Here is an 11494-nt window from a genome sequence, read left to right on the forward strand (position 1 = left end):
AATTTTGTTAGACTTGAACTGAGAAGAGTGTTCTGTTTTTCTTATCTTCATCATATCTTGCAAATCAATTTAAGCCGACAGTTTCTTGTTAGCCTTTTCTTAAGCTACCATAGCAAATATTAAAATATCTACCATCCTATACACACTTCCCAATATTTTATGATTTATATATTTAAGATTTGTGCTTCCATTATAATTCTTGCCTACAGTCTGATTTCTTTTATGCTTTATCGATTTGAAGATTTGGTCATTTATTAAGCATATAGTAAGTGCCTACTATGTGTCAGGTTTTGTGCTAAGGACTGAGGATTCAACAAAAGACAAAAAATCATTGCTGCTTAAAAATACCTCAAAGTCCAAAGAGGAAGACAACATGCATATAACTATTAAAAACAAGATACACATACAGAATATATTGAAGAACAATGTCAGAAAGCACTAAGATTAAGGACTAAGAAGGACTTCTTGTAGAATATGGGACTTTTAGGTGGGTCCTATGAGAACATTCAAATGATCCATCTGCCTTAATCCTTGTGTTCATTCCCTTGTTGCAGATTCAGAAGAATCGTAAAAAGTATAAAGCAGAAGAGCAGTGGAAACGAAGGCAAAATGTGTTTCGACGGGGAGTATCATCTCGTCGCTCTGCTTATGCTTTCTCCCATCAGCGGGGATATGCTGACCTCATCTCCTCAGGGCGTAGCATATGTAAAAAGCGCTCTCCACTGGATGCAATAATAGCTGACGGAACTGCAGAATATAGGCGAACTGTAGACAGCTGATGTGAATTTTTCCATGGAAATAGTTTTACTGAAATAATTGCACAAAGAAAAGAATTTATATATTTTTATGACAGACTCTCAGGACTTTTTTTAAAATTGAATTTGACACAAGGATATTGAAGATATACATAAAAATCTACTTGGTTGGGACTATTCAAAATTAAACAAACCAAGTATGGATATTTTTTTAAAATTCCATTTGTTAGACATACTCGTGAAACTAAAGCCTATCCAAGATATTTGTTACTACTCAAAGGGTTTTTTTTTAAACCTTTAATTCATAGGGAGTGTCATGAAACAGCAAAAAAAAGAAAAAAAGTATTGTTAATACTAATGATTTGTAACAAAATTAAAACTAATGTTTCCTGTCAATAATATTCAACATGGATGATCAAACTGTTCACTTAGCTCTCTAGGCCACTGTGTTAATATGATTTTTTTAATTCAAGAAAATACTGGCAAAAGAGTGTAGTTAGAATTACTGGGGCAAATGGGTGAATTAGTGGATAGAGAGAAGTCCTAGATTCAAACCTGGCCTGAGACACTTCCTACCTGTGTGACCTTTGGGGAAGTCAGTTATCCCCAATTGCCTAGCTCTTACTATTCTTTTGCCTTGGGACTGACATTGATTCTAAGACAGAAGGTAAGGATTAAAAAAATTATCTGGGAACTGAGGGTTCTGAGGGCCTTTGTGGAGTTGCAAATGGGCTGCATGGTTTTCTGATCTCCTTGCTTTTTGGATATTTGACTTAAAAAATTAGTGCAATCCCAAAGAAGTCCATTGAATCTGGCATGTCTCCTTTGTTTCTTTTTTAGTGTAAGTCTAAAACAGTGCATCATAACAACTTTTAATCTTCTCAAAGCATGTTGTTTAGGGATTCTCCTAGAATCCTATTGTAAAAACTTTCTTTTCCTCTAAAAGAAAATCTACATTTTTTGTTTGTATGACAACTTGTTTGTGTGTACAATTATGAAAATGTGGGAGATAGTGATAAATCACCAAGTATTTTGCAGAGCTTTCTTCTGAGAAGCAAACTTTTGTGCCTGCCTATAAATAATTATAAAGTATTTTTATAAGAGAAGTGAGTAACAGAGACCTCATTCTTTTTCACTTGGATGTTTCTAGAATTGCCTTGAGAGAAAGAAAAAAATATTATCAACCACATTTCGAAGGATGGTAGTATGTGTTCATTTCAAATGATCATTCTAATTTAATCATGGGAAGCATCCTCTGACGAGGTTAAAAACCATTTTTGTCCAAAGGCTTTCCTCATTCTGTTTAGTACATACACTAGTTTCTTTTGCTAGTGAAGATATAAGCACGTTTCACCAGTACTGCCTTCTACCAACACGCTGCTACTCAATGTTAAAAATGTCTGCCTGTCATGTCAATTCTTTTAAGGAGCTTAAAAATGTATATAGTTCTTCCAGGTGCGACAAGAGAATGTATAGTTCTTCATTTTGTGGAAATAAATTAAGAAAGTTTACAACGTTTCCTCTATCATGTGAATAAAAAGGAATGTAAAATTCACTTTTTTTTAACAATGGTAAAAACTGAGTCTATAATTCTGTCAATTTCATATTTCTCTTCTTTTTTGTGGTAATTGAATGTGGGGCAAGATTGACAAAGCGAATGTGTCAAAGACTTATACTGTAGGGTGCAATATTAATAATCTTAATATGCAAATTGCTTTGGAAAATTATTTCCCTTTATTTGTAAATCTGAGATTTTATTTGTAAATATTTTGTTTAAAGAATAATAAATGCTTTAGTAATATATGCTGGAAATGATCATCTTTTCACAGATGCATATAACTTTTTTCATAGAATAGTAAATATAGAAGAGAGAATCTGAAGCTTGGGTGTGTTCTATGATGTATAGTTCAAAATGATGTGTCTAGAAATTGGGGAAGGAGTTTAGAGTTTTAAAGCAGAAGTAAATATACTTTGAGGCATGGAAGTGAAAGGAGCATTCGACTTAACAGTCAAAGTTCTGGATATGAGCTCCTCATGTTGTCATCTTACCTGGGTGATTTTGTGTGTCACCAGTTCTTGCTGAAATTCCCTCTTCTCTGAGATAGGGATGACGAAAATACCTGTGGCTGGCCACCTCAAGGTAAATACAAGGCACTGAATTAAATTGGGTTGTTTTCAAAATATATATTCTTTTTTTATTTTTAAACTCTCACTTTTGGACTTAGAATCAATACTGTGTATTGGTTCCAAGGCAGAAGCGTGGTAATGGCTAGGCAGTGGGGGTTAAGGGACTTGCTGATTTTCTGAAACCAGATTTGAACCTAGGACCTCCTGTCTCTAGGTCTGGCTCTCTATCCACTGAGCCACCAGCTGCCCTCTCAAAGTATATATTCTTAATGGGGTTCAATAGCCAGGCTTGTGAATGATATATTTGCCAGGAAACAGACAAGGTTATGTCCTCAAATACTCACACACCAAAAAAGTCTGAGACTGATCAGTGCTGCGAGTTCCTCCATTAAAATAAGGTAGGAACAGCCAGGTGAAACAATGGAATTCAGCTCACATCCACCACACACCTACTTGCTGTGTATTAAATCCTCAGGATACAAAGATTTTTTTAAAAAAGCCTAGTCCCTTCCCCATTAAATAATAATGTAGTAGTCAGGGTAAGGAGCAGCTAGGTGACCCAGTGGAGAGAATGTTGGACCTGGAGTTAGGAGACTCATCGTAGTAAATTTAAATCTGGCCGCAGACACTGTCTGGCTGTGAGACCCTGGCTAAAACCCTTAACCCTGTTGTCCTCAGTTTCCTTATCTGTAAATTGAGCTCAATAAGGAAATGGCAAACCACTCTGATATCTTCGCCAACAAAACCCCAAATGGGATTAGAGTTGGGCACAACTGAAAAAAAAACAACAACTGCACAGCCAAAGTCAGAGTAAGCCATTGAATTAATGCTCTTTGGGGTGCATATGAATAAATTGTTGATTAGTCTCTTCAATTCATTTTAATGTCTTCCATTTAACAGATACTTGCCTAAATGAAGGTTTTTGTGATAATTTAGTGGCCACACTAGGAAAGGAAAGGAACCTCAAAAGAAAATGTGTATCTTAGTAAGATTTATCGAAGAATAATTCTTACAGCCAGGAGGACTGGAGAAGGGAGATAGAGATGCTGAAAGTCTTCACTTCTATATGTCAAGACGAGCCTGTCTTGGCTGCCTGGGCAAACATCTGCAATGTCAGATCAGCTTGTGGATGTGCAACAACCAAAATGACTTCCCAGCATCTCCTTTTTTATATTGGAAAGGTCTCCTCTGTGACATACTTCACCAGATTTCCTCACTTCTCAGGGAATTTCCTCACTTCTAAGGGAAGCTCATGAGGAGGCAAGGACCATTTTCAGATTTAACATTATGCACTTTGGGCACTATAATTGCCCTTGTGGCTGACTACTTCAAGGTAAACACAAGGCACTGAATTAAATAGGGTTGTTTTCAAAATATATATTCTCTCTCTTTTTTTTTCTAAACCCTTATCTTGGGTCTTAGAGTCCATACTGTGTGTTGGTTCCAAGGCAGGAGAGGGGGCAAGGGGAGAGAATACAATTCACGGCTGAATTTAGATAGAGAAGCATAATGAAATAATGGAAAAAACACTGGATTTGGAATAAGATGACATGAGTTAAAATCAAGGTTCTGCTATGGTAGCCTGTGTGACCTCAGATAAATCACTATCCTCCATTTCCTCATCTATAAAATAAGATTATAGTTCCCTTCCCTCTCTAAAGCTCTGGCCCTATAATGAAGGCTGGGGGAAGGAAGGGGAAGGGACAGATGTATTTTTCTGTACCCAGAACTTGGCACAATGCCAATAAATTATTATTGAGCAATTGATTAAGGAAAGCTCCATGGGTGAGGTGGCAACTAGGAAAGAAGAAAAAGGTTTCAGTCAACAAAAGTATGGCAGGATATAGAGGTGAGGGGCCCAGGTATAGGATACTATATAATAATGTCAGAAATTTTTATATATTGTTTTTTTCCCCATCCTTCATATGTTCTTTTACAGATGGATTTCTTAGAAGGGGGTAGAAAAGTATGATGAGAAATATGTGATTTTTTTTAAAAAGACCAACAAAATTGATTTTTAAAATGTTTTTTTTCCTTTGGGGAATGACTTTTCTAGGTATGGGCATAGCTTCAATGAGGCATGAGGAACTTGAAAAATACAGTTCGGTTAGAGCAGTTCATAAACTAAAGTCATGTGAGATCAAGTCAGAAAGATAAAGCTCGATTGAAACAAAATCATGGACAGCCTTGAATAACTGTCTTAACCTTGTATTTTGTGTTTTAGACAGTGGGAAGATACTCATTTTGGAACTAAGGAACTGAATGATCAGACCTGTGCTTTAGCATCAGTGTGGAGTATGAATTGGAAAGGGGAAGAATCTAGGTTCATGGAGACCAGTTAGGAAGTTAGCACAACAATATAGGCAAGAAACTATTAAAAACTTGATCTAAAAGGATGGGGGGATATGAAGGGGAAGGAAAGAATGTGAGAGCGATTGTGGAAGGAAAGATTGATGGGGATTGACAAATAAGGGGAAGGAGGGTAGAGTTAAAATTCTAGATCACTATCAACAGATATGTTGCTGTGGACAGAAAGAGTGAAGTTAGCGGATATAGAGGACCAGCTCTATATGTCAGGGGTCCTGAGTGGCGTTTTACGGCGTCGGATTGCTAAGACAGGAAAAGAAACTGAGAACAGCCGAACTAGAGGTTAGCCCATGCTGATCCGATGCTATGGGATTTTTGACTTTATTTTATACTGGTTTCAAACAAAGAACACAAAGAAAGAATCACAGCTGTGAAGGAGGTTATAAATCATACACAATCCATTAAAGTCTAAAAAGTAGAGATATGGGTGCAAGGACAAGGGCCAAATTCCAACCACCAATTAGTAGGGTTTACTTCTGGGAGCAGAAATAAATTTCATGGAGATGTTTACTAATTGCGTTCTGCCTTGATTTACAGATCTGCACCTGGTCAGATAGTCTGGACTAAATTGTCCGGCTCCAGTCTTTATCTAAGTAATATATTTTTTAGGTTTCAGGCTTCTTAATTATCAAGGAGAGAAATTGTCAAGGAGAGGAATTGTTAACTCAGTAGCTGCTGGTCTGGTTAAGGACTCAAAGCTTTCCAATAAGAATGTTGAGAGAATGTGGGGATCTAAAAATGAGTCAAAAGAGGAGCCTCAGATTTTTACCTTAGATGGTCCATTCTATCTGCATCTGACATGTAGTGCAGAAAAATCATACACGCAGTTTTACTTGCCGATGATTTTGTAATGGGATCCAGATAAAACATCTATTACAGACTCTGTTTCTCTAAATGACTCCTAATAGCCTCTTGGAGGGGTCAAGTTGTTTTTGGATTAATCTACCTGCTGGTATCAGAGCTTTTCAGGGCTCAGGTGACCAGGACCAAACACAAAGACTGCCTCAGCCTGGATTGGTCACGTAGGGAATCCAGATAACAGGCCCTAAATTTGACCCTATTTCTCCAATTGGCTTTTTACATATAACGGCTTTCAACAAGCGGAGAGTCAGATTTTTTAAAGGAAAGAGGGAATTCTAAAGCTTTGGAGGTTTACATAATAAATAAGAGTGTAACCTAGCTTAAGTAACCCCTCACAAGAGATTTTAAACGCTGATGTGGTACATTGATTAAGAGGCTGACCGATTTGGGAAGCATTGAGAGAGGTGTGCAAATTTGTGGTAAAATTGCACTTCCATTCTGAGTAGAAATACAGTTTTTAACTATCACTGAAGAGAAAAACAGTTAAATGTCATGCCCCATGAAACCATAACTGAGTTAATTTTCACTCTCAGGAGAAAAACAATTAATACTCGTTTTTGTGAAGAGCAATGTTGACAGTAGACAATTGACAGTTATTATGGGCTGAAGAATATCATGAATAACTATTAGATGGGGGGGGGGTGATATTTTTTTTCTTATGAGCCCTGAAAGGTATTACTCACTCCCAGCCTTAATGTACTCATATCCTACAGAGGTTGATGGTTGTTTTTTTCAATCATTTTTTAATTGTGTCCATCTCTTCATGACACCATTTGGGTTTTTCTTGGCAAAGACACTGAAGTTGTCTGCCATCTCCTCCAGCTCATTTTACCGATGAGGAAACCAAGGCAAACAAAGTTATATGACCTGCCCAGGGTCACACAGCTAGCAAGTGTCTGAGGCCAGAATTGAACTCGGAGAGAGGTCTCGCTGTCTTCAGGCCCAGAATTCTATCCACTGTGCCATCTAGCTGCCCAAAAGTGACACATGAACAATAAGCTAGACCTCTATTTGAGCATATTTCTTAAAGCAATGGACTCTGCTTGTTTGTTAGACCCTCCCCACCCATCAATCCTATTCTTTAGCAAAATTTCTTGTCATTAGATTGAAATTTGAAGTTGGAGCGGAGTCTGGAGAATGCACTATTGGCCATATCCTTAGCCCATAAAACAGAAACGGATTTTTTGTGGATTTATGACAGGAATCATACTACCCCCTTACCTGGCAGTATGCCTCCCTTCCCTGCCAAAAAAAATGCAAACCTGATATTTTTTGTCATTTAACCTAAATAAAGCATTGTAAACCATAAAGTGCTATCTAAATATCCGTTTCATATAATTCTTATTTTTTGTTTCTATATACTCCCGTCTATTGGGGAAGGCAATATGCTGTTTGCAAATGGCAGTCAAAGATCGCCACCTAGTGGATAGATCTTACAGATTGTTCTGGTTCAGCACAATCACCTGAGTAGTGGAGACTGATGAAGACCTTGGTTAGAAAAAAGATCATTTAAAAATAAGATTGTCCTACCATCCTGTAGCCAACAGAATACTCTCTCATGAAAAGTTGAATATATTAAAAGAGCTACTATCTTAGCAGCCATATAAGCAGGACTTGAGGAAAGTATAAAATGACTTCTAAAAGTCCAATCAGAAATTTTGTACTTGCTACTGATTTGTATAAAAATTGTTTTTAGCAAATAATTTTGGAAGACTAAAGGGAAATTCATGTTTGATGAAAAGCTGATCCAGTAAGAAATGGAAATTTTGACTTTTGTGCAGGAAATATCACCAAAATATTTTTTTTTTAAGATCAAGGGGAGGTATATGATTTTATAAGATTATTCACTTACAAAAATAGATAACATGGAACTATGTTTTGCATGATAACACATGTATAACCCAGATTAAATTGCTTGTCAACCCCAGGAGAAGGGAGAAAAAAAGGGGAGGGAGACAACATGAATCATATAACTTCAAAAAATTTATGGGGAAATTTGTTATTAAAATAAAATATAGATAATAAAAAAAAAGACCAGAACAAATAGAAACCATCTACTAAGGTAGTGAGATTTCCATCAGTAGGGAGAGACCCACAATGATGAAATCAACTACTGAAATATTGAAATGGTGATGCACAGTATTCCAATTTCCAATATCACCTTACCTCAAATGTTCAACTTACTACACTGGAACTTTTTTCATGGAAGTCTTATTTTAGTACTTAAAATCTGTTCGTTTCAAAAGTTAAATTAAATTTTTGTTCTTTACATTCCTTAGTCAAAAATATATTGGGGGCAGCTGGGTAGCTCAGTGGATTGAGAGCCAGGCCTAGAGACGGGAGGTCCTAGGTTCAAATCTGGCCTCAGATACTTCCTAGCTGTATGACCCTGGGCAAGTCACTTGACCCCCATTGCCTACCCTTACCACTCTTCTGCCTTGGAGCCAATATATAGTATTGACTCCAAGATGGAAGGTAAGGGTTTAAAGAAAAAAAAAAAAGAAAAAGAAAAAATATATTGATCCCTTAACTAAAAAGTATATTATAAGAAGACTAGTATCTCTGGTGTGTAAGAATTAAAAATGATAGATACTTGTATAAATATATAAATTAGTATTTTAATTAAAGCCATGCTGATAGATAAAATCATTAGACCACGCGCTTGTAAGCATTCAAAACTGCCGCCGCCATACAGTCTCCCATTTCCTGGAAGCCCTACTCGCAAAAGAGACCACTCCCTCCTAACCCACGAGATTTAAGCTCTCCCCTGCGGAGACGGAAATCAGTTGGACCATGTTGGATCACGGGAAATGTAGTTTTATACATTTCCCAAATCTCACTTTTTACAGGTGTGAGGGGTTGCTAAGCCCGTTTCAGGACTGCTTTCCACCTTTGGTGTCCCCCAGCCTCCCAGGTCTCTTGTAGCTTGCTGAACAGCCATACCTCAGGAAACCATCTGAGAAGGCAGGTAAAACCAGGTTGAGAGTAACTGACAGGTCTCAAACCACCTGTGAGTTAGGGAGCTATTCACCCCAAGCATGTGAAGACTGCTCCAGCAGAAGGGGCAGATAAGAGCATTTTGTTCCAGTGGCCAAGAAGGTGGTTGAAACAATGGCTGTGATGAGACACAGAAGATACCAAGCTCATCCACTGCATCCTGAGCCTTCTCCAGTTGTCTTGCCACTGGACTTCAATAACTCTGGAAGAGAAAGTAAGGCTTGTTAACATAGAAAAAACACAGAACTATTAAATAGTCATAAAGGCCACTCTTTAATTAAGGAAAAGGGGGAACAGGGCTGATTAGGACTCCACTCAGAGACGTGCACTACATGCCTTATGCAGAGTCAAGGATTAAACTTTGCTTGCTCTGGTCCCTGACCCCTTGGGAGTGCCACCATGCTAGATGAAGACTCCTAGGAACAAAAGAGATTGATGAACTTAAATACCTTTTGGGAAGATCCAGGGGCTGGGAAAGATGATTGACATTATACAGACAGGATACGATCAAGCTTGGGAAAGGAATCCTAGCCAGAGGCTAGGGTGTAAGGGATATAATGGAGAATAACCAGGGAAGTTAACTAAATATTATCTGTGGGCTCACAATGGGGTGTGAGGGAGGAAGGAATGTCAGAAGGCAGGACCAAACAAGGTAGGAAGACTGGGTTTAACTGCTAAGGAGGTATCTGTTACCAGAAGTGGCAGTTAGGTCCTAACTGTCACCCTGTACCACCTAGACAAGGGCCTATGGAGCCAGCAGGCAAATGGCAAGAGTTTATAACAATTTTAATTAAGAAACTATGGTAAAGGGGGCAGCTGGATAGCTCAGTGGATTGAGAGTCAGACCTAGAGACGGGAGGTCCTAGTTTCAAATCTGAGCTCAGACACTTCCCAGCTGTGTGAACTTGGGCAAGTCACTTGACTCCCATTGCCCACCCTTACCACTCTTCCACCTAGGAGCCAATACACAGAAGTTAAGGGTTAAAAAAAAAAAAAAAGAAAGAAAGAAACTATGGTAAAGGATGGGAATAGCGGTTTCTACACTTTCAGACTAAGGGTCAGGGGAGGGACTTAACTACTCTCATCTAAGCCCTAAGCCAGGCAGGGTCCAGAAGATAGCAGGACTGGAGTGGTTCCCCTCACAGCAGAGTCCAGAGATGTTATCAGGATGCCAGGAGCCAACTCCTCCAGAACTGATGATCCAAAGTAGCCCAGTAGGGAGAGGAAGTCTGCAAGCTGTCCACCAGATTGCAGGCCACTTCCCTACTCGGTGTCATCTTGCAGGGTTGTTGTCCTCTGCTTTCAACCTTCACCACTCTCCAAGATCCCAGGGAATCAGGGTATAGCTCCACTAGCTCTGAGGTCTCCCAGGGTCAGTTACAGCTTGTCCCAACCACCATGGAGTCTGTCTCAGAGAGCAAAGCCACACTTCCTGCTTCCCCATTCCATTTGGAATTCTCTAGCCCTTCCAATTAAGTCTCCTAACTAATAATTAATCTTCCTCACTACAGGGAAGGGGCTACTTACTATGGATACTAAAGGATGGTCCCTGCCCAGGTGTGTAGTCCTGGGAAAGGGTCTCTGATACTATGAGGAAGATTCCCTAAGACAAAAGGGTATTTATTTATCATTGACCCTAGGGTCCATTATTCAGTCTGCAACAGCTAGCCTGAGATTCCCTTAAGGGTGGATTCTCACAGGAATAGGGAACAGGGAACAGGGAACAAACACAAGCTTTGGGGGTCTCCAACTTACAAGCTATTCCTAAAACTTGGGGTTCATCAGATCTCACTAGGCCACAAGTTGGGGGTCTCTAGATTCCACGTCGACAGGCTGATAACTGTGCAACTCTGCTCATTTATGCATGCCTCAACTCTGCCTCAGTTTATGCATGAGTCAAAAGACATCACCAATGATGTCATTTAGATCCTCTTCAAGTATGAAGGACAACAACCAACTATTGTTTAGTACCACTATTACTTCATTGTTCATAGTACTTGTAAGGAGATATAGTTTCCTTCCTTATCTTTTTTAATTAAATGTTTTCTCTTTGCTTTGTTTGAGATCATGATTGCTACCCCCACTTCATTTTTTGCTTCAACTAAATTATAGTAGATTCTGCTTTAGCCCCTTTCCTTTATTCTGTATGTCTTTCTGCTTTAAATGTGTTTCTTGTAAACAACATACTGTAGGATTCTGGTTTTTAATCCAATCTGCTATCTGCTTCCATTTTGTAGGGGAGTTCATCCCAGTCACAGTTATGATTACTATTTCTCTCCATCCTATTTTCTCCATTTCTCTCTCTCTCTCTCTCTCTCTCTCTCTCTCTCTCTCTCTCTCTCTCTCTCTCTCTCTCTCTCTCTCTCTCTCTCTCTCTCTCTCTCTCT

General features: G+C 38.7%; 1 protein-coding gene across 1 annotated transcript in view; it reads left to right on the plus strand.

Annotated features, from left to right (window-relative positions):
* Window positions 1-1330, plus strand: part of ATP8B1 (ATPase phospholipid transporting 8B1) — a 66307-nt gene extending 64977 nt beyond the window's left edge. Inside the window, exon 27 of the mRNA XM_044664574.1 lies at window positions 555-1330. Coding sequence (XP_044520509.1) covers window positions 555-779 — 225 coding nt within the window. The 3' untranslated portion in view covers window positions 780-1330. The remainder of the gene's footprint in view (window positions 1-554) is intronic.
* Window positions 1331-11494: the final 10164 nt, after the last annotated feature.

The sequence above is a fragment of the Gracilinanus agilis genome, chromosome 1 (genome assembly GCF_016433145.1).
Source record: "Gracilinanus agilis isolate LMUSP501 chromosome 1, AgileGrace, whole genome shotgun sequence".
NCBI classification, from domain to species: Eukaryota; Metazoa; Chordata; class Mammalia; order Didelphimorphia; family Didelphidae; genus Gracilinanus; species Gracilinanus agilis.